This window comes from Mauremys reevesii, linkage group 11, assembly GCF_016161935.1.
Source record: "Mauremys reevesii isolate NIE-2019 linkage group 11, ASM1616193v1, whole genome shotgun sequence".
NCBI lineage: Eukaryota > Metazoa > Chordata > Testudines > Geoemydidae > Mauremys > Mauremys reevesii.
Genome location: NC_052633.1, coordinates 21,100,286 through 21,128,112, shown reverse-complemented (window position 1 = coordinate 21,128,112; position 27,827 = coordinate 21,100,286). Strand labels below are relative to the sequence as shown.

At 42.7% G+C, this 27,827-nt stretch overlaps 1 protein-coding gene across 10 annotated transcripts in view; it reads left to right on the top strand.

The window, feature by feature from the left end:
- Positions 1-27,827, top strand: part of LOC120374990 (aldehyde oxidase 1-like) — a 109,868-nt gene that overhangs the window by 38,868 nt on the left and 43,173 nt on the right. For 9 of the 10 annotated variants that reach the window (XR_005586380.1, XM_039495476.1, XM_039495478.1 and 6 more), the window contains 11 exons: positions 3,006-3,115; positions 3,977-4,161; positions 8,067-8,229; positions 9,001-9,093; positions 16,511-16,683; positions 18,288-18,414; positions 19,495-19,617; positions 23,598-23,694; positions 24,627-24,751; positions 25,830-25,963; positions 26,741-26,828. Coding sequence is in view for 9 of the 10 variants with exons in the window: in XM_039495476.1 (XP_039351410.1) it covers positions 3,006-3,115; positions 3,977-4,161; positions 8,067-8,229; positions 9,001-9,093; positions 16,511-16,683; positions 18,288-18,414; positions 19,495-19,617; positions 23,598-23,694; positions 24,627-24,751; positions 25,830-25,963; positions 26,741-26,828 (1,418 nt within the window). In the remaining variant the exon portion in view is untranslated. The remainder of the gene's footprint in view (positions 1-3,005; positions 3,116-3,976; positions 4,162-8,066; positions 8,230-9,000; positions 9,094-16,510; positions 16,684-18,287; positions 18,415-19,494; positions 19,618-23,597; positions 23,695-24,626; positions 24,752-25,829; positions 25,964-26,740; positions 26,829-27,827) is intronic. The other variant, XM_039495473.1, reaches the window with a different exon arrangement.

The following is a 27,827-nucleotide window of genomic DNA, read 5'->3' as shown; positions in this document are numbered from 1 at the left end:
TACATGCAACATACAGCCCTGGTGTCTCTCATCACACACTGGCTCTCCAGTGTAGTCCTCTCCCTGAACTTGTAGTAGGACATCCCAGCGCAGGGAACACCCCCCCACACACAGCCTCTCTGCTGAGATCATCCTTGCCAGGAGACCATCCCTCACTTCCACTGGCCCTCTCATGGTTCCTCTAGGTCCAGCTCTCTATTCTTGGAGATGTCAGCGGGAAAGCTCCTCCACTGCTCGCCTGCCTTCAGCCCTCTTCAGCCTTTGTCTCTGCTTCTCTACCTTAGAACCAGCAGGCAATTGCCTCTGCTGCCTCTCCTGTCTCCAACCCTGGTTTTCTGGCTTGGGGACACCAGCCAGCAAACCTCCCTTGTTGCTCTCTTTGCCTTCAGCCTTTCCCCAGGAAAAACCTTTTTCTTCCTTCCAGGACCTCCTTGAGTCCCTGGTCTCCAGCAGGACTCATTGGGTCTCCCTCTCACTGAATCTCTCCAGGATCCTTTATAGCCCCCAGGTGCTGTACCGCCCTCTTAATTGGCCAAATGGGAGCAATTGTCCTGGCACAGGGGAGCTGGAACTGCTTCATTTTACAAGGGACAGCCACCCTGTGACAGTGCCTCTCTATGTATTTGTACTGAAGATGTTGGAAGTGTGATAAGGAACAAAATTACAACCAATTAATGTTCAAGAAAGCCACTCCTTGCCACGCACAAAGCCATGTCTGTGAGGAGACTGGGGAAACTGATAACATATGAGGGATAGCTCAGTGGTTTGAGCATTGGCCTGCTAAACCCAGGGTTGTGAGTTTAATCGATGAGGGGGCCACTTAGGGATCTGAGGCAAAAATCAGTACTTGGTCCTGCTAGTGAAGGCAGGGGGCTGAACTCAATGACCTTTGGGGGGTCCCTTCCAGCTCTATGAGGTAGGTATATCTCCATATATTTAAATGTATTATTTGTATTATGGTAGTGCCTTCAGCCCCAATCTGATCAGGGCTCCATTGTTCTGAGTGCCATATTAGACAGATCCTGCCCAAAGAATATACAATCTGAGGCCCCAATCCTGCCAGCACTTGCACGTGCTTAAACTTTACACAGGTGAGCTGTCCCATTGAATTCAGTGGAGTTACTCATCTGCATAAAGTTAAGCACATGCAAAAGTTTTTTTGCCAGATTAGGGCACAACTTGAAACAAAACAAGTGGATACAATAAACAAATGGAGCGAGGATGAGGATAACATGATAGCAACACCTGGGCTATCCACATATGTAATTATCAGTTTAGGTATATAAATAAGCAGTAGGTTTTAATGATGATCGGAGCACTATTACCTGTAAGCATAATGCTATATTTAGAATGTCCTAACACTTCAACACTGTTTCAACAAACTATCAATTTACACAGTGTTGACTAAGATATTATATTAGCTTTAATTTCCTAGTGTTCCCATGTAAACATTTTATGATGAGGGAGAACACACTGGTGAATTAAATACATATAAAATAGGAATGCTTTAGGAGAAAGTGTGCTAGCTGTTGCTCTTTTCTGATCCATTAGATGGCCATGTGTATTGTTAAATTAGGTGGATATTTCAGAACAGTGTGTAATTTGCAAATATAAGGACACTCGCCAGATGTCCTAATCCTGCTTTTAGATGTTCAGATTGGCATTTAGGTACATTAAGTCTTCTGAATGTCAAACTGTGGGACTGTATTTCCTTGTTTATTGTTAATTACTTACTCAGATACTACAGTGATGATGGTCAGAGAAGTTCCTTGAGATTTGGATGTCCTACTAAGGCTCTCTCACATACAGCCCCTGTCTACACTACAGATGTCTGCCAGCATAGGTGTACCCCTGAACCTGCTGGCATGAAGAGTTGTGATCCCTGACTAATGAAGCTATGCTGGCAGACGTCTGTTATGTAAACGCAGTTATACTGGCAAAACTGTGCTTTCACTGTAAGGCTATACTGTTGCAAAGCACAGCTTTGCCAGAGTAGCTGCATCTGCACTAGGAGGGTTTTGCTATTAAATCTGGTAAAGCTTTCCTAATGTAGACATAGCCATCGAAACTGGGCCCTATATGTTATATTGCTTTAGAACAGTGTTTCCCAAACTTGGGACGCTGCTTATGTAGGGAAAGACCCTGGCAGGCCGGGCCGGTTTGTTTACCTGCCGCGTCCGCAGGTCCAGCTCCCAGTGGCCGCGGTTCGCTGCTCCAGGCCAATGGGAGCTGCTGGAAGCGGCGCAGGCCGAGGGACGTACTGGCCGCCATTTCCAGCAGCTCCTATTGGCCTGGAGCAGCGAACCATGGCCACTGGGAGACGCAATTGGCCAGACCTGCGGACGTGGCAGGTAAACAAACCGGCCTGGCCCGCCAGGGGCTTTCCCTACACAAGCGGTGTCCCAAGTTTGGGAAGCACTGCTTTAGAACAATGGCCTTTTGCTGGTATAACTTATTTCACTCAAGGAAGTAGACTCAAGTAAGCTATTTGAGCAAATCACTCTTTTGATGGTACAAGCTGCACCTCCATTAGGAGGGTTTGCCGGGGTAATTAGACTGGTATAGCTATACCAGCAAACCCTCTGTAGTGTAGACAAAGCCTAAGTAGTCACATGGTTTTTGGAGTGGGAATTTCAAAGGGCCTAATGGAGTTAGGTGCCCAACTCTCTTTGGAAATCTGCCTCCCTCCCTTAGGTCCATTTCAGAATCCCAGCTTTAATTATTAATATCATAAAATTGTGACCTTTTTAACTTTCAAAACAGTTGATCAAAAAGAGAAAGGAAAAGACAATACAAATTCTTCCTCTGGTAACTATTGAAAATAGAGATACCACTTACATTTAAGGTGCATGCTATTGATGGGACATTATATGAACTTTAAAGTAATTCTTTTCCCAGAAGTATTGCATATTCTTCCTTGACAATTAAATTTGATTTACATATTTAAACTACCAAGAGTTCACTTCTCATTGTACAGAGATTGCCATTTCTTTTTTCTCCAACAGAAGGAACACGGAGGATTTATTTGAGTGACATTTTTGCCAATGGAGTTGGTAACAATACTCTTATGCCAGAAGAAGTCTTAGTCTCTGTTCACATCCCTCATTCCAGGAAGGTAAATGTTGCTGTGATGTTTGGATTTGTTTTGTGATAAGTATGGTTTAACCAGTGTTTATATGGAATTAAAGAAAGAACAGGGGGAAGAAGTACCATCTGTAGTTTTTAAAAAAAGAAAAACCACCCAACTAGTGAAATGTTTTGGAGGGCATTGATATATTCTCTATCCCTGAATGCTGCCCATTTTCAGCCTGGCTAGACCTCCAATCATTATGCAGATGAAGCTCCCGTTATCTCCTGAGAGTTTTGCCTACATAGGGGCTACAGGATTGATGCATGGTCCGTGCTTCCATGCATAATTGCTGCACCAGACAATGTTGTTTGCTTGGTGCTGTGTCATCAGTAACACTGTAAGGGCAATATCTCTGGGAATTGATAAGCAGACTGTTTGGGAGATACCCGCAGGCAGTTGCACATCTCTGGTCTTGAATAAAAATGTGACTTGATTGAATTTAGATGACTAAAGGAAAAGATCTGTAAAAGCAGAAGATAGAGTTGAAATACTGGCTTGATTTGTGCTTGAGTCCAGAGGTTTAGGCAGAGGTTGAGCCTCTTCAGTTTTGTCTCCCATTCTAAATGCAGCCCACTCCCATTCTCCCTTACCTCTCAGCAACCATTTGTGAGAGGGGAGTCAGACCAGCTGGGCTCTGCAGGAGATGGAGAGGGAGGCAGGTTTGCTTGCAAGACAACAGTGAAGAGGGAACTGTTGGATGGTTAAGGGAAGGGAATGAATGGTCCTAAATGTTTTGGAAGTAGAATCCATGCTCTATGGTATTTGTTACCTTAGTTCATGTGGGTCTCTATTGGAACATATTACATTTCTGTGCATACTTCTTAGCCTCTGTTTGATTTTTCTTAGGGGGAGTTTGTATCAGCATTCCGACAGGCCCAGCGCCAGGAAAACGCTCTACCTATTGCTAATGCTGGGATGAGGGTACTGTTTGCAGAAGGCACAGACATAATTTTGGACTTTGGCATTTTCTATGGAGGCATTGGCTCTACCACCGTCTGTGTAAAACAAACCTGTCAGGCACTCATTGGGAGGTACTGTATGAATTCCTAGAGACTTAATATAGCTTTCAAATTGGAATATTGTTAGGTTTTTTTTAGTTTTTCAGGGCATAAATACAGAGATCCTTTATTTACAGAATGGTTGATGCCATTTATAATCCACCAAATGAACACAGATCAGCCTAAGTGATAAGTCATCTCTCCACCCCAGAATAGAATATTTACACTTTTCTATTCTAAATGTTTTAAAGACTGTGTATGAATGTTGTGCTCATTGAAAGGTCTCTCCAAAGGGTGAGTACAGTTGCTTTATTAGTGTCACTAAATCACTTTGCTGTTGTGCCCCAACCTGACCTCGAGGGACCTCTACCAGTTCTTCATCCATTCAGTCTCTAGCAGCTGTGCTGAAACTTCCGAAGAGGCTGCTAATTAATTAATATGAGGGAGTGGGGTTCTAAAGTGGACACTGAAAAGGGACTCATCTCTGCACGAGCAGTACCAGCAGCAAAGGGCCTGAGGGGACTTATGCCTCCTGGGTTCAATGGCAGCCAGGGTTGGGTGTGGCCCCAAATGCAGACTAGGGCATGCCTAGGGGCTGCTTTAACTTGCATCCCTCATTGAGGCTGGGGAGGACAGGGATATGGTATTTTAGCATAGACTAGCTCTCTGCATTGTTCTTAGCCAATCAGTAGCAGTAATCAGAACTCACCACCTAGCTAGCAGATGTGAGGTGCAGCTTTATCTATGCTCCTGGCAGAGGAGCATTATAAGGAGGGACCTGAAGGAGGAAATGCCATTGATTGTGCCGGTTGTGATTGGGAGTTTTTCTCACATGTAAGGAGCAGCATGGGAGAAAATGAGAACGTGATTTAACCACCAAAAAACTGCGCTTGTTCTAACCTGAACCTCCTCAAATTTCAGGGCCTGTGAACAAACCCCTGGGAAATGTTTCTCTCATGCAACTTATGACCCAATTTTGAATTGAATTTGGAAGGAGTTCACTTCTCTTTTAGTATTTCTCTTGTGCTAACATAACATATTCTTGCTGAATAACTACTTGATGTGGTTAAATAGTCAGGTTACCATTTACGTAATGAGGGCTTACAGGATATTTGAGTATTGTAATTTAAAGCATTGATTCTTTTATTGTTAATCTGGGAACTAGGTAGCACTCTGGAATAGGGTATTATCTTACTCACTCATTAGATCTGGGTTCAAATTCTTGTGCTAATCACAGGTGGAAATAAGGCCCTGATGTAATGCTCTTTAAAGTCAATGGGAGGCTTTCCACTGAGTTAAATGGGCTTTAGATCAGGCCATAAGTATGCTTATCTGTTGTGGTACATAGTGGACATTGGTCTACAAAGAGCCCTTTGGATCAGAAGGGTGCTTTATATGTTTTCTATTCCTTCTATATAGTGACAGGACAGAGTTAATTGTTCCTAAACAATCCCTAATATTCCCTGAATTGTGGGCACTTGTTATGTCTAAATAAATAATCCTTTCCCTTTGAACACCCAATTTAAAATGTTAAATAAGAATTGCATGCTGTCTGTGCAGCTTATGTAAGATGAGTTCCTGACAACCCTTTTCCAGTTGCAAGCTTTTCATTGAACATCATGGCAGACCTACAGTTTATTCACATAGATACCCATTCACCTAAGCACGTACCTAAGTCTATCCATATTCAACAACGTGCTAAGGCACGTGCTTGATGAATCGGGGCTTTAAATTGATGTAACACTATGTTACACTCCTTATAATTGTAACAACACCCAGTTGCCACAGCAATGTCTATCTCATAAAAATATGTAAACAAATACAATCAGCCTTCTGAATTTTTGTTTATATCTTTAATGTTTATAGCCAGTTCATCAAAAACTAATAAAAAATAAATGACAAAAAATCTACTGTTGCCCTCAAAGATGTTTGTACGAGAGAGAGATGGCTGAGCTCTTGGATCAACCCATTATATTTAACTGGCCTTCTGTGTATTCAGACAGTGTTCTGTTTTTCTGATTAGGCACTGACAGTTGGTATTATTGTTCTTGAGTGTCAAGATTTGCTCTAATAGATACAGTGACTAGGATTTTCAAAAGTGCCTAAAGCAGTTAGGACCGCAAGTCAAGTCATGATCTTTTCAACCTCTCTTTAACTGAGAGTTTTTCCAGGCCCTTGATTATTCTGTTGCTCTTCTCTGAACCCACTGTAATTCTTGCAATATCCTTTTTGTGATGGAGTGGCTCCTGGCAATAATTGAAAATGCTGATAAATTGTTTCTCTAAACTCTGTCCTATTGTGCCATTTGATCAGTTTATAAGCTGAAACACCTCCCCTCCATTATCTTTTTGTTAGATTTTGCTACGCCTTTGATCTCTCTCAACATTGTGCACTCAGTTTCCATTTCTTGATCTTGAGGCCAGTAGTATAGCCCTGCTAATATAGTTATATTCTTACAGCTTGGGATTTTTATCCATATAGAATCAACTGTGTGACATACTTCAAAAGAGCAGAATTTTCAGAAGATGCTGCGCCTCCATCATCTGAAAATCTGACCCCTTTAAAATGTCTCAAGTTGGCATCCAAAATCACTAGTCCCTTTTGAAAGTTCAGGCCATTATCTATTGTATAGTGATAATTTGTAATAGAATTAAACTAGGGTGATTAATTGCGCTGTTAAACAGTAATAGAATACCATTTATTTAAATATTTTATTATTGAATATTTCTACATTTTCAAATATATTAATTTCAATTTACAACACAGAATACAAAAACGTACAGTGCTCACTTTATATTTATTTTTATTACAAATATTTGCATAGTAAAAAACAAAAGAAATAGTATTTTTCAGTTCACCTAATACAAGTACTATAGTGCAGTCTCTTTATCATGACAGTTGAACTTACAAATGTAGAATTATAACTACATTCAAAAATAAAACTATGTAAAACTTTAGAGCCTACAAGTCCACTCAGTCCTACTTCAGCCAATGGCTCAGACAAAAAAGTTTGGTTACAATTTGCAGGAGATAATGCTGCCCATTTCTTATTTACAATATCACCTGAAAGTGAGAACAGGCATTCACGTGGCACTGTTGTAGCCGGCATCACGAGATATTTACGTGCCAGATGTTCTAAAGATTCATATGTCCCTTCATGCTTCAACCACCATTCCAGAGGAGGTGACCATGCCGATGACGAGTTCTGCTCGATAACGATCCAAAGCAGAGCAGACCAACACATGTTCATTTTCATCATCTGAGTCAGATGCCACCAGCAGAAGATTGATTTTCTTTTTTGGCCGTTTGGATTCTGTAGTTTCTGCATCTGAGTGTTGGTTTCTTAAGACTTCTGAAAGCATGCTCCGTATCTCGTCCCACTCAGATTTTGGAAGGCACTTCAGATTCTTAAATTTTGGGTCGAGTGCTGTAGCTATTTTTAGAAATCTCACATTGGTACGTTCTTTGCATTTTGTCAAATCTGCTGTGAAAGTGTTCTTAAAACGAACATGTTCTGGGTCATCATCTGAGGCTTCTATAACATGAAATATATGGCAGAATGCAGGTAAAACAGAGCAGGAGACATAAAATTAATTTTTTTGAGTTAATCACGTGAGTTAACTGCAATTAATCGACAGCCCTAAATTAAGCTAGTTTTCATAGATTTATTTTTCAAATAGATTTTACTAGCATATAGGGCTCAATTATGTTGACTTCGTTGAGACTATTCATGTGAGTAGCAGCTGTTCGATGTGAACCACATCGTGTTACAGATCAAAGTTCCAATCTTGCTCCCATTGAAATCCAAACTACAATTGACTTCTTTGTGAGAAGGATCATGCCCATGTCTGTGATACAAGCAAGTTAGTCTGGTCACCATTTAGTTCGTTCAGCTGTGCCTAATATACTGATCGCAGTATTATTATTATTTCTGCTAGGCATTGGAATGAGCAAATGCTGGATGAAGCTTGCAGACTGGTTCTTAAAGAAGTTTCTCTGCCGGGCTCAGCCCCAGGTGGGAAGGTGGAATATAGAAGGACTTTGATTGTCAGTTTCCTCTTCAAATTCTACCTGGAAGTGCTTCAGTCATTGAACAGGATGGTAAATCCATGTCCTGGTTTTATTTTCATGCAGTCTAGTGAAAGGTCTTGTACTCTGTATTTATTTTTCCAGTTTGTACTGTGTGCTGATCATAATTTCTGTGTTCAAAAAGAATTTAAAAAATACATAACATATCAGTGCCACTATTAAAAGAGCTCTCACTCTAAAAAAATAAAAAAAGGGAGAGAGAGATCATCTTATTTGGTCTACCTCTTCTCAAAAGGACAAATAGCTGGGATAAATAAATGGCTTTGCAATGTGCATAAATGGAGAGATTTGTAGAAAAATCTGTTCAGATGTCATTGTGTGGTTCTAATTTTGATTTTTCTTTCTGAAGGATTCCTGTATTAAATCTGTTCAGTTTCCAAAGAAAAGAATGTTTTCTCTAATTGCCAGCCTTGCAAACTTAGCTTGGGCTCTGAGTCAAGCTGGTTTTTTTTCTTTCTCACCTATCACCACCAGCAGCAAAGGTTCTATGTCAGTTTTGTTCATACCTCAAAACAAAGTTAAACTCTTCTTACTACAATTCATTTCACTGGTCTCCTGAAACAGCTATGGTGTTATGTCCAAATGCTTTATTTTTTTTTGTATTTTTAAAATAAATATTTTATGAATGCTCAACAGTCTTCACTTCATTTTCAGCTACTTTTTGGGGCTCTTCTAAATAGGGGGAGACTTGAGAGGTTTATGTTCAATCATTGTAGTTGCTAATTCTTTTAACAGAAATGTTTGTGTTGTGAAACTATTATTATTAAAACACTTCTTTTTCAGGACCCCCATCTGTATCCTGAGCTAGCAGAGAAATATGGGAGTGTGCTACAAGATTTCCAATCCCAAATGCCCCAGAGAGAACAAATATACCAGGTCAGTGAGGCTCTTTTAATATGGCCCTTCAGTTTAAAAGACACTTAAAAATTAAGATACAAGAAGATCCCAAGCAGTGAAGGCCAGATACAGATTTTGCAAAGCACTGAGGATGCTGAACTCTGTGGTTTTGATTTAAGCTCATTAATCATTATGGCTTCAGTTATTTTAACTTACCCCTACTTTAGTACATGCTCAGTCCTTACAGGGACCTAAGTGATAGGAATAGAGCCTGGAAATAAGATGAAGTACAGTAGAACCTCAGAGTTATGAACACCTTGGGAATGGAGGTTGTGTGTAACTCTGAAATGTTCGCAACTCTGAACAAAACATTATGGTTGTTTCTTTCATATGTTTACAACTGAATATTGACTTAATACAGTTTTGAAACTTTACTATTCAGAAGAAAAATGCTGCTTTCCCTTTTTTTTTTTACTAGTTTACATTTAACACAGTTACTGTGCTGTATTTGCTTTTTTTTTTTATCTCTGATGCTGCCTGATTACATACTTATGGTTCTAAATGTGGTATGTGGATGACTGGTCGGTTTGTAACTCTGGTGTTCATAACTCTAAGGTTCTACTATATGTGATTGAACAGATTATCATGTGTTCAAGTAAAATTTAGAAGCAGAGGAGAGCGGAGAGCTATTCTTCATGTCCTTGTGCAGACAAAATGTTCCTGTTCTGCAAGAATTTTTGAGATTTCAAAATCATCTTTCCCATCCCAAATGGGGACAAAAAGTCTAAATCTCAAAAATTTTCATGAACCAAAAATCCAAAAACAATTTGTATCAGGGCAATCAAAATGTTTCATTTTGATAATTTCAAAATGTTTCATTTTAATTTTGACTTTTTTTACATTTTTGTTTCCTATCAATTAACTTAAATTACAAAAAGTCATTTCAAACTGAAAAATCAAACTTTTCATTTAGAAAATTACAAAAGAGGACATTTTAACAATTCTGAAGCTTTTTTTTCCCCCTCAAAGTTTTTTTGAAAGAGGAAATTTGCAAAGTTCTGGTTTTGACTAATTGGCATTTGCTGATTAAAAAAGTTTAGTCCAAAAATTCATGCCCAGCTCTAGTGATGGTCACCTGGAAACAGCAGCATTATTCTTGGGGCTACACCCTATGTGACAGTGGGAATGGGAGCCAATGGAAAACTGAAATCATTGCTTTTATATTAATATAAGATTGTATCTTAAAATTAGAGTTCCAGGTAGAGTTAAATCAAATAAATAACATAGGGGAAGAGAAATTAAGCAGCAAAGGTAATTGGTGGGAAGAGATGTTGAAATTTGAAATGAGCTAGGGCATCGATGAGGCAAAAAGATATAGAAAGGCTGTTCCAGTGGGCAGTAGCTACAGGGGAGAAGGCTCTTGTACCAGTGGTGACATAGGGACAGAAAAAAGTCAGTATTAATCTGAAAATCTGAGGTAGCAGGGGGGAAAAAGAGGTAGGAGGAGGATGCAAAGTACTTAAAGAATCTGTTACTCTATCATACTGTGCTATTGTCAATAGCTCTTAAACAAAATTATATTTGTGTGAAATTACACAGAAGAGAGCCATATTCTCTGCTGGTATAACTCTGACTTCATTGCAGTAAACATATGGTTCTTACTAGTATAAAGTGAGAGGAGAATCAGGCATAGAAAGTTGTATACCACTTTAAAGTCAGTTTTCTAGCAAAAACAAAGAATGACTGTGTCTCTTTTCTTGTTGTTAAAACATGAGCAAAGTCAGGAACAACAACATCTGGAGGCTTACACAACTGCAGAAAAACACCTCATTGTAACAATAACATATCACAAGGGATGGAACCATTCCTTTTAATATAGAACCAAATCTAGGTCAGAATCAGTGTTTCATTAGTATTTTCAGTATCACAACATGTTTGAACAGGAAGAAACTTAAGTAATTGTTTGTCTTCATACATCACTGGCTTTCACACAGGCTTATAAAATTGAACGTTGTAGACAAAACTTGTCATCACCGTTTCACAAGAGGAGTAGCTTTCCTTTTCAGTAAATTTTCCCGTAAGCATAGAACTCCACTCGGTGTCACATGTAGCCATTTACAGATTTAGAAGGTTTTTCAGTAGATTCAAGAAGTTAATTTGTAGTGAATGATGAGTAATTAGAAACTTGCAATAGGATATTAATATATTGTGGTAAATGGGCTGATTAGCTGCTCCTAAAATGTACTTCTGACTGCACTGCATGTAGGAACATAGAATTGCATACTGGATGGATCAGCGTGTCCCATCTAGTCCAGTATCCTGACAGTGACCTCTGCCAAAAGCTTCAGATGATGGTGCAAGAAACCCTGCAGCAGGCAGTTATAGGAGAACCCCCGACAGGGGAAACACTATCCCCCAGTAAAAAGAACGGGGAGTACTTGTGGCACCTTAGAGACTAACAAATTTATTTCAGCATAAGCTTTCGTGGGCTACAGCTCACTTCTTTGGATGCATAGAATGGAACACACAGACAGGAGATATTTATACATACAGAGAACATGGAAAGGTGGAAGTACACATACCAACTGGAAGAGTCCAATCAGTTGAGATGAGCTATCATCAGCAGGAGAAAAAAACCCTTTGAAGTGATAATTGAGATGACCCATAGAAGGTGTGAGGAGAACTTAACATAGGGAAATAGATTCAATTAGTGTAATTAGTGTAATGACCCAACCATTCCCAGTCTCTGTTTCTCCTCCCTTGGCTTTCACACCTCAGCTGCTGGAACAGGGCCCCATCCTCCCTGATTGATCTAACCTCGTTATCTCTAGCTTGCTTCTTGCTTGCTTATATATACACACCTGTCCCTGGAAATTTCCACTGCTTGCATCCGAAGAAGTGGGTATTCACCCACGAAAGCTCATGCTGCAAAACTTCTGTTAGTCTATAAGGTGCCACAGGATTCTTTGCTGTTTAAACCTAAGTAGTTAGAGATTAAACTACTGTTTAAACCCCAGTAGTTAGAGATTAACATATACCCTCAAGCATGAGAGTTTAAATCCCCTCTGAAACTGCTTGTTTGTTGGCATTTTTAGATCCTTGCTATAACTCTGGATAATCTTACCTATATAAATGACAAATCCTTTTTTGGGTCCCACTAAACTCTTGTGAGAGTAGAACAGCAACCTTTAGAAAGTGACAGCAAAATGGTACAGCTGCCATATCACATCCCCCATTCGTTAGAATTAGAATTCACAAACAACTTCATGTCCCTTCAGGAACCAAAGATGTCCAACAGGCAGAAAATATAGCACATGCTGATAAGCAAAAATGTACCACAGCACTGAACGGAAATAGAATCTCTTTTTTAGTGGCATGTTAAAGTATGTGGAGAAGAGTGGCTGATGGTTCAGAGAACCATCATTTGAGCTCCTGCTCTGCCTGGGTTTATGTGCTAATAAAAATGAGATTATATTTCCTTTCAATGCAGTGATAGCACCTGATTTATTTGTGCTTGTGTTAGACTCACTGCATTTTCTGTTTGCAGTCTTTGATTCCTCAGTGAACCTGGAGCTGTCTTTGAAATGGCAAACCCATTATAATTAATTTGTATTAAAGTATCTCCTAGAGGCCGCTGTCAAGATCGGGACCCCATTATGCTAGGTTTTGTACAAACATAGGCAAGTTGAACTGATTTACCTTAATGTAGACTGATTTAGTTAAGTCAGTGTGGACTCTTTTTGTGGATACTCTAAATTCAGTTTTAGAGCATCGTATATCAATGTAATTAAAGTAATCAACTTCCAGCTAATTTGTTATAAGGGACACTTGAACTGATTTTCAGATTCTGCTCACAGGTGGGGTGCACCAGTTTAACTTGCTTGAAAACTGATTTAGTGAAATCATTACAATTTGTGTGTGTAGACAAGGCTGTAGTAGACAGTCCCTGCCCTGAAGAGTTTACAATCTACATAAACAAAGGGTGATTAGGGAAACAAGTGCAGTGGCTTACCCATGGTCATCCCAGCAGGGCAGCGACAAAATTCAATTATTCTGAGTCCCAGTCCTGTGCTGCCAGCTACTAGGCTGCACTGCTTTCCACACACCAGATATTCCTGTCTTGGATTCCTTTTAAGGTGTCAGAGACCACCAGTGGCCTGTCAACAGACAGTGACTAAGTAATACAAGTTGGCATATTTTATTATTCAGATTATTCAGCATTGTGTTGCATGAGTGATTTCTAAGCAAGCCAGTGTACTGCCGTCAGTACTTATCTTCTGCAAATCTGTAGTCTATGCCTTTGTAATATGAGCGATATAATCTTTTAACAGCAGGTAAATAAATGCAAGTACTGAAAGTTCTGTGCTTATTCAGATAAAACTATTGTAATGTTCTGTTAGAGGACAGTTGAGCTGGCTTGGGGAGTCCAACAATCAGGAAGTTCATGCTAGGAGACATCTAATTAAAACTGTCATTTCTCAACGTATTGCTAGTAGCAGACAGTTAACTAAAAAGAAAATGGAGAGAGAGCTACTGGAGGGAGGAGAGGTTAATCAAACTGCCTGTGCATTGGTGACTGTAGGGGGAAAGAGGATTTGAAAATATGAATAAATAGCCAGTTCTCAGCATAGGGCAAGGTTAGTAATGAGGAGTCAGTGGGATCAGTAGTTCAGGATGTTTATTAATGGACTGGAAAAGCAGGGCAGAGGGGGTCAATGAGTACATGACAACATTTGCTGATGGCAAAAAAATATTTCTCAAGGAGGACCTAGAAAAATAAAATTAATAGGCAATGCAGTCACATATTAAATTCCTCACAGGCAGCTACGAGGGAATGCACATTGGAAGGAACATTTAAACTGCTTGTCCATACTGAGCAGTGCTGAATTAATTGTAAGCTTTCAGGGGGAAAATCCAGGAGTCACTATGAATAGCTCACTGCACTGTATTGCCAAAAAGGTGAAATACACAACAGAAGTCACTTGAGAATAATTCAGAAAATTATTACAGCACCACTGTATCTATCAATAAGACAACACATCATCCTCTTGAACACTGCATTCTGTTTTGGATACTTTGGGTACGTCTACACTACGGGATTATTCCGATTTTACATAAACCGGTTTAGTAAAACAGATTGTATAAAATCGAGTGCACGCGGCGACACTAAGCGCATTAATTCGGCGGTGTGCGTCCACGGTCCGAGGCTAGCATCGATTTCTGGAGCGTTGCACTGTGGGTAGCTATTCCGTAGCTATCCCATAGTTCCTGCAGTCTCTGGGTTGAGATCCCAGTGCCTGATGGGGCAAAAATCATTGTCGCGGGTGGTTCTGGGTAAATGTCATCAGTCATTCCTTCCTCTGGAAAAGCAACGGCAGGCAATCATTTCACGCCCTTTTTCCCTGGATTGCCCTGGCAGACGCCATAGCATGGCAACCATGGAGCCTGTTTTGCCTTTTGTCACTGTCACCGTATGTGTACTGGATGCCGCTGACAGAGGCGATACAGCAGCGCTACACAGCAGCATTCATTTGCTTTTGCATGATAGCAGAGACGGTTATCAGTTGTTCTGTACCGTCTGGTGGCATTGTAAATTGGCAATGAGATGACAGTTACCAGTCCTTCTGTACTGTATTGTCTGCTGCTGTCATGGGTGCCCCTGGCTGAGGTCGGCCGGGAGTGCAAAAGACAAAAATGGGAATGACTCCCCAAGTCAATCCCTCCTTTATGGTATCTAAAAATAGAATCAGTCCTGCCTAGAATATGGGGCAAGTGTACTAGAGAACCAGAACCAGAGAGCACAGCCGCTCCGTGTCAGATCCCGCAGAAATGATGAGCTGCATGCCATTCATAGGGGGTGCCCCTGCAACAACCCCACCTGTTGCTTCCCTCCTCCCCCAGCCTTCCTGGGCTACCGTTGCAGTGTCCCCCCATTTGTGTGATGAAGTAATAAAGAATGCAGGAATAAGAAACAGTGACTTGTTAGTGAGATAAAATGAGGGGAAGGCAGCCTCCAGCTGCTATGATAGTCCAGACAGGACATTAAGCAGCGTGGGGGAGAGGAGCCCAGCATCCCGCTGCTATGATAGTCCAGGCAGTACAGAATATTTTCTTTACACATGAAGGGCAGGGGCTGATGGAGCTCAGCCCCCAGTTGCTATGATGAAGACGGTTACCAGCCGTTCTGTACCATCTACCCAGGCGCCCCTGGCTAACCTCACCTGAGGCCAGCCAGGAGCACTCACGGGCTGATGATGAGGATGGATACCAGTCCTTCTGCACTGTACCATCTGCCACAAGGCTGATGATGACAATGGATATCAGTCATATTGTACCGTCTGCCACTAGGGAGGGGGAAAGAGGATGCTGCAATCTCTGCCGCAGCATCGCGTCTACCAGCAGCATTCAGTAGACATAGGGTGACATTTTAAAAAGTCAAGAGACAATTTTTTTTCCCTTTTACTTCTGGGGGTGGGAGTGGGGGTAAATTGACGAGCTATGCCCTGAACCACCCGGACAATGTGTTTGACCCTACAGGCATTGGGAGCTCAGCCAAGAATGCAAATGCTTTTCGGAGACTGCAGGAACTGTGGGATAGCTTGAGTCCTCAGTCCCCCCTCCCTCCCTCCATGAGCGTCCATTTGATTCTTTGGCTTTCCGTTACGCTTGTCATGCAGCAGTGTGTTAAGTCCCTGCTGTGGCCTCTGTCTGGAGATTTTTTTAAAATGCTTTGGAATTTCGTCTTCTGTAACAGAGCTCTGATAGAATAGATTTGTCTGCCCATACAGCGATCACATCTGTACGGTCCATGCTGGAGCTCTTTTTGGATTTGGGACTGCATCGCCACCCGTGCTGATCGGAGCTCCATGCTGGGCAAACAGGAAATTATATTCAAAAGTTCGCGGGGCTTTTCCTGTCTACCTGGCCACTGCATCCGAGTTCAGATTGCTATCCAGAGCAGTCACAGTGGTGTACTGTGGGATACCGCCCGGAGGCCAATACCGTCGATTTGCGGCCACACTAACCCTAATCCGATATGGTAATACCGATATTAGCGCTACTCCTCTCGTTGGGGAGGAGTACAGAAACCGGTTTAAAGAGCTCTTTATATCGATATAAAGGGCCTCTTAGTGTGGACGGGTGCGGCGTTAAATTGGTTTAACGCTCCTAAAATCGGTTTAAACGCGTAGTGTAGACCATGCCTTTGTGTCATAAAGGACATAGCAAATATAGAAAAAAAATCAGGAGAAACTAGAAACAAAATGGGTAGACTTCTGGAAAAAATTGCAAAGGAGGGATTAAAGTGACCTCTGGGGACCAGCAGTTTAGAAATGCTCCAGCCTAATCTGTATATTATGCCAGAAGTAGGTGCTGTTAAACAGAGATTTTCAGGCTCTAATAGAAGGACACCCTGGCTTGTCTTTCTTGGGCTGATGATTGTTTTTTTTTAACTAAGCAGGAAGTAAACCCAGAGCAGCTTCCCAGGGATCCAATAGGACGTCCCATCATGCACCAGGCTGGTATAAAACACGCCACTGGTGAAGCTCTTTACTGTGATGACATTCGTGCTGTGGATGAAGAGCTCTTCCTGGCTGTGATAACCAGTTCCAGAGCCCATGCAAAGATTGTGTAAGTGCATAAATGCCTGAAAGAAAAGTATAACCATGAAAGCATTGGTTGAGATTTTCAGAGCAGTGTAGGGCGTTTAGATGCACAGCTTTCCCTAGATTGCTTTGAAAATCTCAGCCACTCTGCTTTGTAACAGAGGATAGATACTCAGAACATTCTGATGATGGAATACTAATCTGAATACCAGCTCAACATCTTTGTAAGGCCTGAGTTGCTCACAAAAGATGCTCTGGTATAGCTAAAGCCTGGTCTACACTGGGTGGCGTGGGGTGGGGTGGGGGTGTCGATCTAAATTATGCAACTTCAGCTACATGAATAACGTAGCTGAAGTCGACGTACTTAGATCGACTTACTGTGGTGTCTTCACTCTGGTGAGTCAACTGCTGCTGCTCCCCCGTTGATTCTGCCTGCGCCTCTCATTGAGCTGGAGTACAGGAGTCAACTGGAGAGCGCTCGGGGGTCGATTTATCACATCTAGACTAGACACAATAAATCAACCCCCACTGGATTGATCCCTGCCCACCGATTTGGTGGGTAGTGAAGACATACCCTAAGATTGCACTGATTTAGTTAAACCAATGCAGTTTGGACACACATATCAGTTTAAACCTGGTTGTCAGCAGATTAACTTGTGTGTTAACAGGTGCAAGCTAAATTGTTGTAAAATATGTTTAAAACCAATATAGAGTTTAACTAAAATCACCCCATTAATTAAACTAATGTATCTGCTGTGTGTAGATGAGTCCTAAATATTTGTACTTATCAAGTAACCTGATTGCATTATTGATTTTACCACTCTATGCCACAGATCTTTTCTCCTAATGCGGAAGAAATTGATACACCCAGCCTTCTTTTGTGTTTCAGAACACCAGTAAATCCCTGACCTAATACTATTGTCCTAATTTATAATTCCATCAGAGCACTTTGTGTTAATTACATGATTTCTTTAGCATTGTCATTAGACAGGAGATGGTACCAAAATTTGCAGGGTTAACAAAACTTTTGGTATTTAGATAATACCAATACAAATCTTGGCCTGAAATCCCTTGGTTTGATTTGTATACTATCCAGGCAAAATACATATGTAGAGTCAAACAAGTGAGAGAGCATCTGAGCTCTTCCTACAAACTACAACACACGTATTTGTTTTTAACATTCAGTCATTATAATACAAGATTCTCTCTTGCTTTGGGAGAAAGGCATACCTTGTAGAGGATGGGACCAAACAGAGTTCTTTCTGTCTCTACCAAAAGAGCTGGAGAGCACAGCAAGGGGCTGGGTGTTTCATAGGTCATATTCCTCTGTGGAGCAAATGGGCCACTGCCATCCTTTCCACCACAGTTCTGCTTAATGGGGGAAAGGAACAGTGACTTTCTTATTACAAAGCAAGCCTTTTCTGGAAGGGAAACAGCTCACCAACAGTCTTCCCTTCCCTCTACCCCATCTTGTTATCTCTAAGGAGGATAAAGACAGTGACCAGCAGCTTCCACAAAGAGCTGTGTGAGAGCAGAGTCTTGTGGCACAGGCTACCTATGTATATATTGTATCGTCTTACTTCACGTGCAACAGTGTGTGGCGCTAACTACTTTATATTTTCCCCCTAGATCGATTGATACATCAGAGGCCCTCAAAGCACCAGGAGTGTTTGATATTATAACAGCTCAGGATGTCCCAGCCACAAACGAGTTCTACTATTACAGTGATCCAGAGATTATATTTGCAAAAGATAAGGTATAAAGTGTCTGTCGGGAGCTATAATTTTTCTTTGGTGATGTCTCTTTGATCCTTGATTTATAATTAAACTAAACAGGAACAATATTGACTCTTGAATTTTTGTAGAATGTGTATGTTGGGAATTACACCTCTACCTCGATATAACGCTGTCCTCGGGAGCCAAAAAATTTCCCGCATTATAGGTGTTATATTGAACTTGCTTTGATCTGCAAGAGTGCGCAGCTCCCCCCCCCACCCCCCGAGCGCTGCTTTACCACGTTATATCCGAATTCGTGTTATATCGGGTCGCGTTATATCAGGGTAGAGGTGTATTTTGGCTGCTCTGTGGGGCAACTTCTTAGTTCTTTTTCCATTTCCTTTCTAAGTATCAAAATAACCGAACTCTGTGACATACCTCTTTAAATCAGATGAATCAGACTAGTCAGGATATAGGGTAATCTTTTCTAAAGCACCTGACGGTATGTCTAAACTGCACTTTGGGAGTGAGGGGCTGAGCGCAGCACATGTAAACATACCCAAGCTAGATTTAATCTAGCTAGTGTGAGCACCAGTAGCAGTGAAACCATGTCAACATGGGCTTCAGTGTGAGCTGGGCTGCACAAGCCCACACTGGGTATTTACTTGGGCAGCTAGCCCACACTTAAGTCTGTGCTACTGTGGCTTCACTGCTATTGGTGCATGAACTAGGTATGTTGAAGTCAGTTCAGATATGTCTATACTTGCTACACTCACACCTGAACTCACAGTGTAGATATCTTCTGGGTCACGTAGGCTCCCAAGTCTCATTTTTAGAAGTGACTCGGGCACTTGGGAACCTGTGTTTCATGGGAAGTCCATAGGACTTAGGAACCTAAGTCACTTAGGGACTTTTGAAAATGCTGTGCTTGATTCCCAAATAACATTGATACTTCTACTAGTGTATTGCTTTAGGGGAAGGTTTATAACAAATAAAAAAGCGTTAAACCAAAACAAAAATTAGAAGGGGAAGTGTGAACTCTATTTATTTGAGTCCAGAATTTCAGTAAGCACACCTGGGGATCATTTGAATACAGGAAGTATTTCCACTGTACTTTGCAGGTAATTTGCGTGGGTCAGATTGTCTGTGGTGTGGTTGCGGATTCAGATGCTCATGCCAAACAAGCAGCTGCAAAAGTGAAGATAGAGTATGAAGATCTGGAGCCAGTGATCCTGACTGTTGAGGTAATAATTAGCCTCATCCTTCTTGCTTTTTCACTATCTTGGGCAGGGAAAGCAGCTGTTTACTCTTCACTTGCTATTTACTTTTTTTCATAACAAGTGAAGTGTGACTAATTGGATTCTCTTTTTAAGAACTAAGGGCCAAATTTTTGCTGTCACTTATACTAGTACATCCCCAATGATGTCAATGTAAAAAGAGCAGAATTTGGCCAAGTTTCCACTTGCTTTTGGTTGGTTAGTTAGTTCTTAAGGAAGATCCTCACTTCCTCATATAGTAACAAACAGGGATCTTTCACATCTAAGGATTCCCCTGCCTGTTCCTTTCTGGGATTACCGTGTGTTCTTGCTCTCTCTTCAAGCCATACCAGCTGCTCCAGGAAAGCAGTTCTTGGAATTACGCAGTGAATGACAACAATTCAGGATTCCTGATCTGGGAACTCTGCCTATAAATAGGGGCAGGTTAAAATTAAATGGGGCCTGTTCTCCCCCATTTCACTGCTTAAATAAATAAAATATTAGCTGCCTCTCACAGATTTCGGTGGGTTGAAGTACAGGGCGGATTTTGACTTATACTTTAGTGCCTAGTTCAGACCACACTGCCTAGACAGACATTCTTCCTAGCAACTTGTGTATTAGAGACTTGCTTTGTTATGTGACAGTTGAGAACTTGTCTTTGTTTAGAGTAGCCATGACCATAGGCGGCAGGTTTGTATAATTTTTGGTGGGGCCCAAAATGGTGGTGCCCCCCCGCTCCCGCCCTGTAAGCCGATATAAAATGAAGCTACAACGCGTCAGTGCCACAAGATTACAAGGGTCAATTAAAAGTGGAAAGTCAGAAGCAGCACTTGCCTACTTCAATATACAGTATTATATTTTGTTGCATCTGTTGTGATGAAGTGGGAATGTTCTTAATATTTTCTCTGAATACTGTGTGGGTGCCTCAGTTTCCCCTGCAAGATGCCAACTGAAGGTGTTGGGGACAAAGAGATCAGGTGGCCTCCTTGTCCAGAAGAGACACAGAGGCCAGAGGAGGGAGTGTCAGTTTGGAGCTGGCTGGGGAAATTGGGAGAGACCCAGAACTTGGTTCTGGGCTCCCCACCCCCCAAGATGGACCTGACAGAGGGGTTCTGTTTTCTGTACCAACAAGCTCTGTTTAAACTGTGTTCCCGTCATCTAATAAACCTTCTCTTTTACTGTCTGGCTGAGAGTCACATCTGACTGCAGAGTTGGGGTGCAGCGACCTCTGGTTGCCCCAGGACCAGCCTGGGCAGACTCACTTTGGAAAGTGCATGACGTGGAAGGGCATGCTGAATGCTCGAGGTCAGACCCAGGAAGGTGTAAGCTTCTTGCCCTGGAGACAGTATGCTCCGAGAGGAGGCTCCCCAGAGTCCTGACTGGCTTTGTATGGAGATGTTCCAAAGCATCACAGCATCCCCTTCCACACCGTGCACTTCCCAGAAGTCCGCACAGGCACTGACACTCCCTCCTCCGGCCTTTGTCTCTTTTCCAGGCATTAGGAGGCCACCTGATCTCTCTGTTCTCCAACACCTTCAGTTGGCACCTTGCAGGGGAAACTGATTTGGGAGAAATGAAGTAAAGCTGCCCAAACCGAGCTTGAGCACTCCTGAATTTTGAGGTGTTCAAATCTGGAAGGCAGGTGCTGGGGTGGGAGAGGGCTGTGGGCTCCATGGGGAGCATGGCAGCAACTGTCTGGAGCTGCATGGAGCCAGATACGCTGGTCTGAGTGGCACAGTAAGCAGTTTGGGGTTGGAGAAGAGGTAGGGAGTTCCGGGGGCAGTCAAGGGACAAGGAGCAGGGGAGTTGGATGGGGCAGAGGTTCGAAGGGGCAGTCAGGGGACAGGCAGCAATTGGATAGGCATGGGAGTCTAAGAGGTTTATCAGGGGACAGGTAGGGGGTGCGGTCCTGGGGGGGGAAGTTGGGTGGGGTCTCAGGAGGGGGCAGTTGGGGACAAGGAGAAGGGAGGCTTAGATAGGGGCTGAGGTCCCAAGGGGCAGTTAGGGGCAGGGGTCTCGGGAGGGGTAATTGGGGAACAAGGACCAGTGGGGCTTAGATAGGGGTGGAGGTTCTGGGGGCAGTTGGGGCAGGGGTCTGGGGAGGGGCAATCAGCGGACAGAGGCTGGGATTCAAAGGGCTCGGGGCTGCTGGCAGCCGCGGGATCCCAGAGCCCTTTAAATCCCAGCCCCGGCTGGGAGTCAGAGGACTCTGGGCTGCCTGCAACCGCAGGGAGCCCAGAGCCTTTTAAATCCCAGCCCCGCCGGGAATCAGAGGGCTCGGGGCTGCCAGCGGCGGCGGGAGCCCAGAGCCCTTTAAATCTCCGCGGCTGGGATTTAAAGGGCTCTGGGCTGCCTGCACCCACGGGAGCACAGAGCTTTTAAAATCCCAGCCGCGGGGAATCAGAGGGCTCTGGGTTCCCGCCGCAGCAGGCAGCCCAGAGCCCTCTGATTCCCGGCCGCGGCTGGGATTTAAAGGGCTCTGGGCTGCCTGCAACCGCGAGAGCCCAGAGCCTTTAAATCCCAGCCGCGGCCGGGAATCAGAGGGCTCTGGGCTGCCTGCTGCAGGAAGCCCAGAGCCCTCTGATTCCCGGCGCGGCTGGGATTTAAAAGGCTCTGGGCTGCCTGCAAGCAGGCAGCCCAGAGCCCTCTGATTCCCGGCGCGGCTGGGATTTAAAGGGCTCTGGGCTGCCTGCAACTGCGGGAGCGCAGAGCCTTTTAAATCCCAGCCGCAGCTGGGATTTAAAGGGCTTTGGGCTGCCTGCAACTGCGGGGAGCCCAGAGCCTTTTAAATCCCAGCCGCAGCCGGGAATCAGAGGGCTCTGGGCTTCCGCTGCGGAGCCCAGAGCCTTTAAATCCCAGCCGCGGCCGGGAATCAGAGGGCTCTGGGCTGTCTGCGGCGGGCAGCCCAGAGCCTTTTAAATCCCAGCCGCGGCCGGGAATCAGAGGGCTCTGGGCTGCCTGCAACGCGGAGCCCAGAGCCTTTAAATCTCAGCCGCTGCTGGGATTTAAAGGGCTCTGGGCTGCCTGCAACCGCGGGAGCCCAGAGCCTTTTAAATCCCAGCCGCGGCCGGGAATAAGAGGGCGCTGGGCGTCCCGCTGCCGCAGGCCGCCCAGAGCCCGCTGATTGCCGGCCGCGGCTGGGATTTAAAGGGCTCTGGGCTGCCTGCAAGCGGGAGCCCAGAGCCTTTTAAATCCCAGCCGCAGCCGGGAATCAGAGGGCTCTGGGCTTCCCGCTGCAGCAGGCAGCCCAGAGCCCTCTGATTCCCGGCTGCGGCTGGGATTTAAAGGGCTCTGGGCAGCCCTGGCGGCGGCGGGGGCAGCGGCGGGGGGGCGCTCTAAGCAGGGGAGAAAAAACATTGGTGGGGCAGAGCCCCTGCTTGGGATTTATTCATGGGGCTAAAGCCCCAGAGCCCCATATAAGTCGGCGCCTATGGCCATGACTGTTGGGGAGTTTGACTGAAGTGTGTGCTCCCCTGATGTGATAGAGACTGGCTTGCATATCAGGAGAAGAAAAGCATTGTGAAGCAAAGCCCATGCTGACTATTCCTATCTTAACCATATAGTCCAGTCTCTTTCTGTTCCATCTTGGTCACTTACAAGCTGTTCTGTCTCTCACCACAAATCAGACTTCCCTTTTTGTTCTAGGGAGAGTCCTACTGGACAGCTGTCAAACAGCCTTTGGGGAAATAGTATAATTAATAAAATACTTCTGCACTAGCATTCTGTAGGAAATCAGAGGTCATCAGTAATGCAATATTGAGTCACAGCAACATTTTCTTGTCCAATGTATAAAATCCTAAACTTCTGGAATCCTGTGATGGAATTTGGTAGTCTGATAACTCTCTGGTACCCAGTTCCCCATATCTTTATGTAAGGTGCATGGCAATCATATTGGTGATAAAATGCTGTGGAAAAAAAGAGAATATTTAAAATTCTCAAACTCATGTGTGTGTTTTCCACCACTGCAGGAGGCTATAAAGCACAATTCATTCTTTGAGCCACAAAGAAAACTAGAACAAGGAAATGTCGATGAAGCATTTGAAACTGTTGATCAAATATTTGAAGGTAAAGTGCAGAATGTGTTGGGTGGATGATGGGATGATGAGAGTTTCTGCCAGTTTGAAGTCTGATACTAACCAAATGGATCTAGGCAAAATGGAAATTGTCAAATCTTCATCAGAATTTATAGGGACAGACTTTCAAAGATTGGCACCTAAATTGCTCCTTCCTATGTCCCTTTTAAGTGCAATTGATGATGTACTGTGCCTATTAGGCAACACCAGTACAGCATTACTATCTGATTAATTTATGAGAAAAAATATAATCCTACCATTATTTACCATGGACTTTCCTGTCTCTGTTTTACTGTGATACAAAAGTGACAATCTACAATATGGAAATGTTGATCCAGAAAACCAATCAGGTGACTAAAACAGCTGACATATGTCCTGCAGAATATGGATTTTACCCTCTTGTTAGTCTGTTCCCTTTCAACCACCAATTCTTCCCTTTCTTCCCCAGCATCAGACATGGCTTGTTTGGTGCTGATCCTGAACAACCATGAATAGCACTTCCCTTCTGCAGAAAAATTACTGTATTCCACGTCTGATTTGATTAACACAAGCTGGCTCAAGATCCTGTCAGCACTCTCAAGCCTTCCACATCCCAGACTCAAGACACTTAGCTTGATATTGACAGTGTGTGTGGCAGATTATCTGGTAGTGTAAATTGGCACAGTTCTGTTGATATCAATGGAGCAGGGCTGGTTTACACCAGCAGAGAGTTTGGCTCACATTTTTATGCTAGATGTTGCACCTGCGGCAGCTGGTTTCTCCTGCCTGGTTGCACCTTAACAACAGTAGCACCAGCAGTTGTGTTGATCAAGTACGTTGAATGTTACGTTTTGTGTAATTTGCATACTTGGCCTAGCCTCCTCATTCCTCCCCTTTTTACCCCCCAGCCCATCAGCAACACTTGAGTCTTTATCTTTGGAACAGGGGAGATTCACATCGGGGGACAGGAACATTTTTACATGGAGACTCAGTGTGCGCTTGTTGTGCCAAAAGGAGAGGATAAAGAAATGGACGTGTATGTGTCAACCCAGCATCCAGCACTGATCCAGGTAATGGAGAGCCTTTTTAGGCAATTCTTTAAAAACTTGACAGCATAGCTCTTTGTGTGTGGTTTGATAATCCATCTGAAACAGTTTATGATGCAGTAGGAACATGTGAATTACACAGTTGGGTTATCCAATGTCCATTGCTCTCCACTACACCAGTAGCATGCCAGCTCAGCACTGCTGATCTCTCTGGCACCAAGGTGAGGAGTGAGAAAAGCCCTTCAGTCCCCTCTGAAATTAGTCTATGCTCCAGGGCACGATCCTTTAAGGTACAGAGTTCTCCCTCTGAAGTGCTAAGCACCCTCCACTCCCATCTTCTTCAGTGCTTTGTACGTACATTAGCTGGGGTGGGGGGCTGACAACTGCCTACTGCCAGAAATATAAAGGGAAAACTCACAAAACCTAACAGGAGAGAGGTAAGGTTGGTGAGGTGATATCTTTTATTGGACTAACTTCTGCTGGTGAAAGAGACAAACTGTCAAGCTCCACAGAGCTCTTCTTCACGACTGGAATAAAACCTAGTATAGCAGATTATCTCTTCTTAGCTACACATATGGCTTGTAAAGCAGAATACATTTTGAACAAAATGCTGAGATTTTGTATTAGGTGTATTTTGCCCATTGTTCAGCTCCCATTTTCTGTGTGTGTTACTTTTATATCACTGATAACAAAAATCTGCATTCTTTCTTGGCTGTGTTTCATAAATGAGGGACACTGTCAATCACATTTCTTCATCTGTGACTAATAAGACCTTAGATTATTAAAACCAAACATTTAAAAAATCTAATGTCCTTATTATGGATTTTGCTTACTTCCTGCATTTCTCTCAGCTTGGACAATTGTCTATAGCCAGTTTCACTTTCAGGTTCTCCATGTTGCAGTATTTGGGTGCAAATGTTGTTTGGGGGTATTTATTTGTTGAAAAATAGATGTTTCCATGGGAATTAGAAAGAAAATCATAGAGACATAACTTGGTCTTTTCTATAAATTTTTTTTGCAAAACTTAAATTTGGGCCAGATTTGAGCTGACAGGGTCCCTTTAAAATTGCAATGATATAAAAAGGGGATATTGACTTTACAGGAAATGGTGGCCTCATGTTTAGGGGTTCCAGCCAATAGGATCATGTGCCATGTAAAAAGAATCGGTGGAGCTTTCGGTGGAAAAGTAGGGAAAGCTGGTCTGTTGGCATCTGTTGCTGCAGTGGCAGCAAACAAGTAAGTGTGTGTGGCTCCCTGTTGTAAGAGAGAAAAGGGGAGGAATAATAGTTACCCACAAGGTCCCTTCCCTTCCCAGAGTTGCTCCCTCTATACTAGCTAACAAGCCACAGAAACCTGACTGTCAGTGAGTTTTATTTGACTCTCTACTCTGGAAGGGTTATAAACTGGGCTGAGGTGATGTGATCTAAACAGAGCTGAGACTGGTGTCAGCCAGAAATGCTCTCAAAACTCTTGACCGGCTTATGGGGAGCTACCCACCTGTCAGATTGGGACCTTGTCCACACATAGGGATTGTACTGACCTTGCTACATCAGTTTCAAAATTGATTTTGTTAACTCAGTGCAACTTTCTGGTGCAGACACTCATTTTGGTTTTAAGAGTGTTATATTGATTTAGCCTACGTTGATTCCTTACTGATTTGAGCTAAATTGATATAAGGCATTCTTAAAACCAAAATAAGTGTCTACACAAGAAAGTTGCACTTAGTTAACTCATTGTTTTTCAAAAAGGGAAAAGAAGATTCTGTCATGGATCTGGACCCAGCAAAGCACATAAATAGTGCATACTTTATGCACAAGTAATCCCATTAAAATTAAGCAGGTGCTTCAGTCCATCCCTGTTCACTAAAGCATGTAAGTCAATGCTTACATTTAAAAACATCCTTTGTGCTCTGCTAGATTTGGGCCCCAGGGAAATAGCCATCCTTTTAGTAGTGTTTGTAACTTTGTCTGAAGCGTAACCCTCCTTCCCCCTTTTTTTACATTTTTAATTTAGAACTGGTCGTGCAGTTCGTTTTATCCTGGACCGGGGGGATGATATGTTAATCACAGGGGGCCGACACCCTCTCGTTGGCAAATATAAAGTAAGTGGAAGAAAAATGCTGTGCCCAAACCATCAGTCCACTTTATGTGAGAAGGTAACAGATTTTTTAGACAAAGGAAACGCAGTGGATCTAATTTACCTCTATTTCAGTAAGGCATTTGATACGGTTCCACATGGGGAATTATTAGTTAAATTGGAAAAGATGGGGATGTGGAAGCCAGTAAATAATTAACAAGGTTTTAAAAAAATCTTAATAAATGTTAGTTAGCATAAGTTAGGTTAACTGTGACCCTGGTGAGTGAAAAAAAAAATAAATAATAACAAAAAAAAAAAATTATTGTAAATTTATATTGACACATATATATGCAGTCTTGCTCTCTTTTTTTTTTAAAATAAAAGAAAGAAAAATGTATAAAAAAAATGTATTTTTGCTTTTTTACTGTGTGTGTATTTGCTAAAAAAAAACAAACAAAAAGGCTTAAAAAAATATAATTGTTAGTTAAAGAGAGACAGGTGGACCTGTGTCCTGTGTCCTATCTCTCCTCCATGGTAATTACTAAAAAAATAAAAAAATAATTTTTTGCTGCACAAAAAAAAAAAAAAAAAAAAAAGGGATCAATATGGATAAGGAACTGGTTAAAGGGGAGACTACAATGAGTCTTACTGAAAGGTGAACTGTCAGGCTGGAAGGAGGTTACTAGTGGAGTTCCTCAGGGATCAGTTTGGGGACCAATCTTATTTAATCTTTTTATTACTGACCTTGGCACAAAAAGTGGGAATGTGCTAATAAAGTGTGCAGATGACACAAAGCTGGGAGGTATTGCTAACACAGAGAAGGACCGGGATATCATACAGGAAGATCTGGATGACCTTGTAAACTGGAGTAATAGTAACAGGATGAAATTTAATAGTGAAAAGTGCAAGGTCATGCATTTAGGGATTTTAGTTATAAATTGGGGACACATCAGTTGGAAGTAACAGAGGAGGAGAAGGACCTCGGTGTATTGGTTGATCACAGGATGACTATGAGCCACCAATG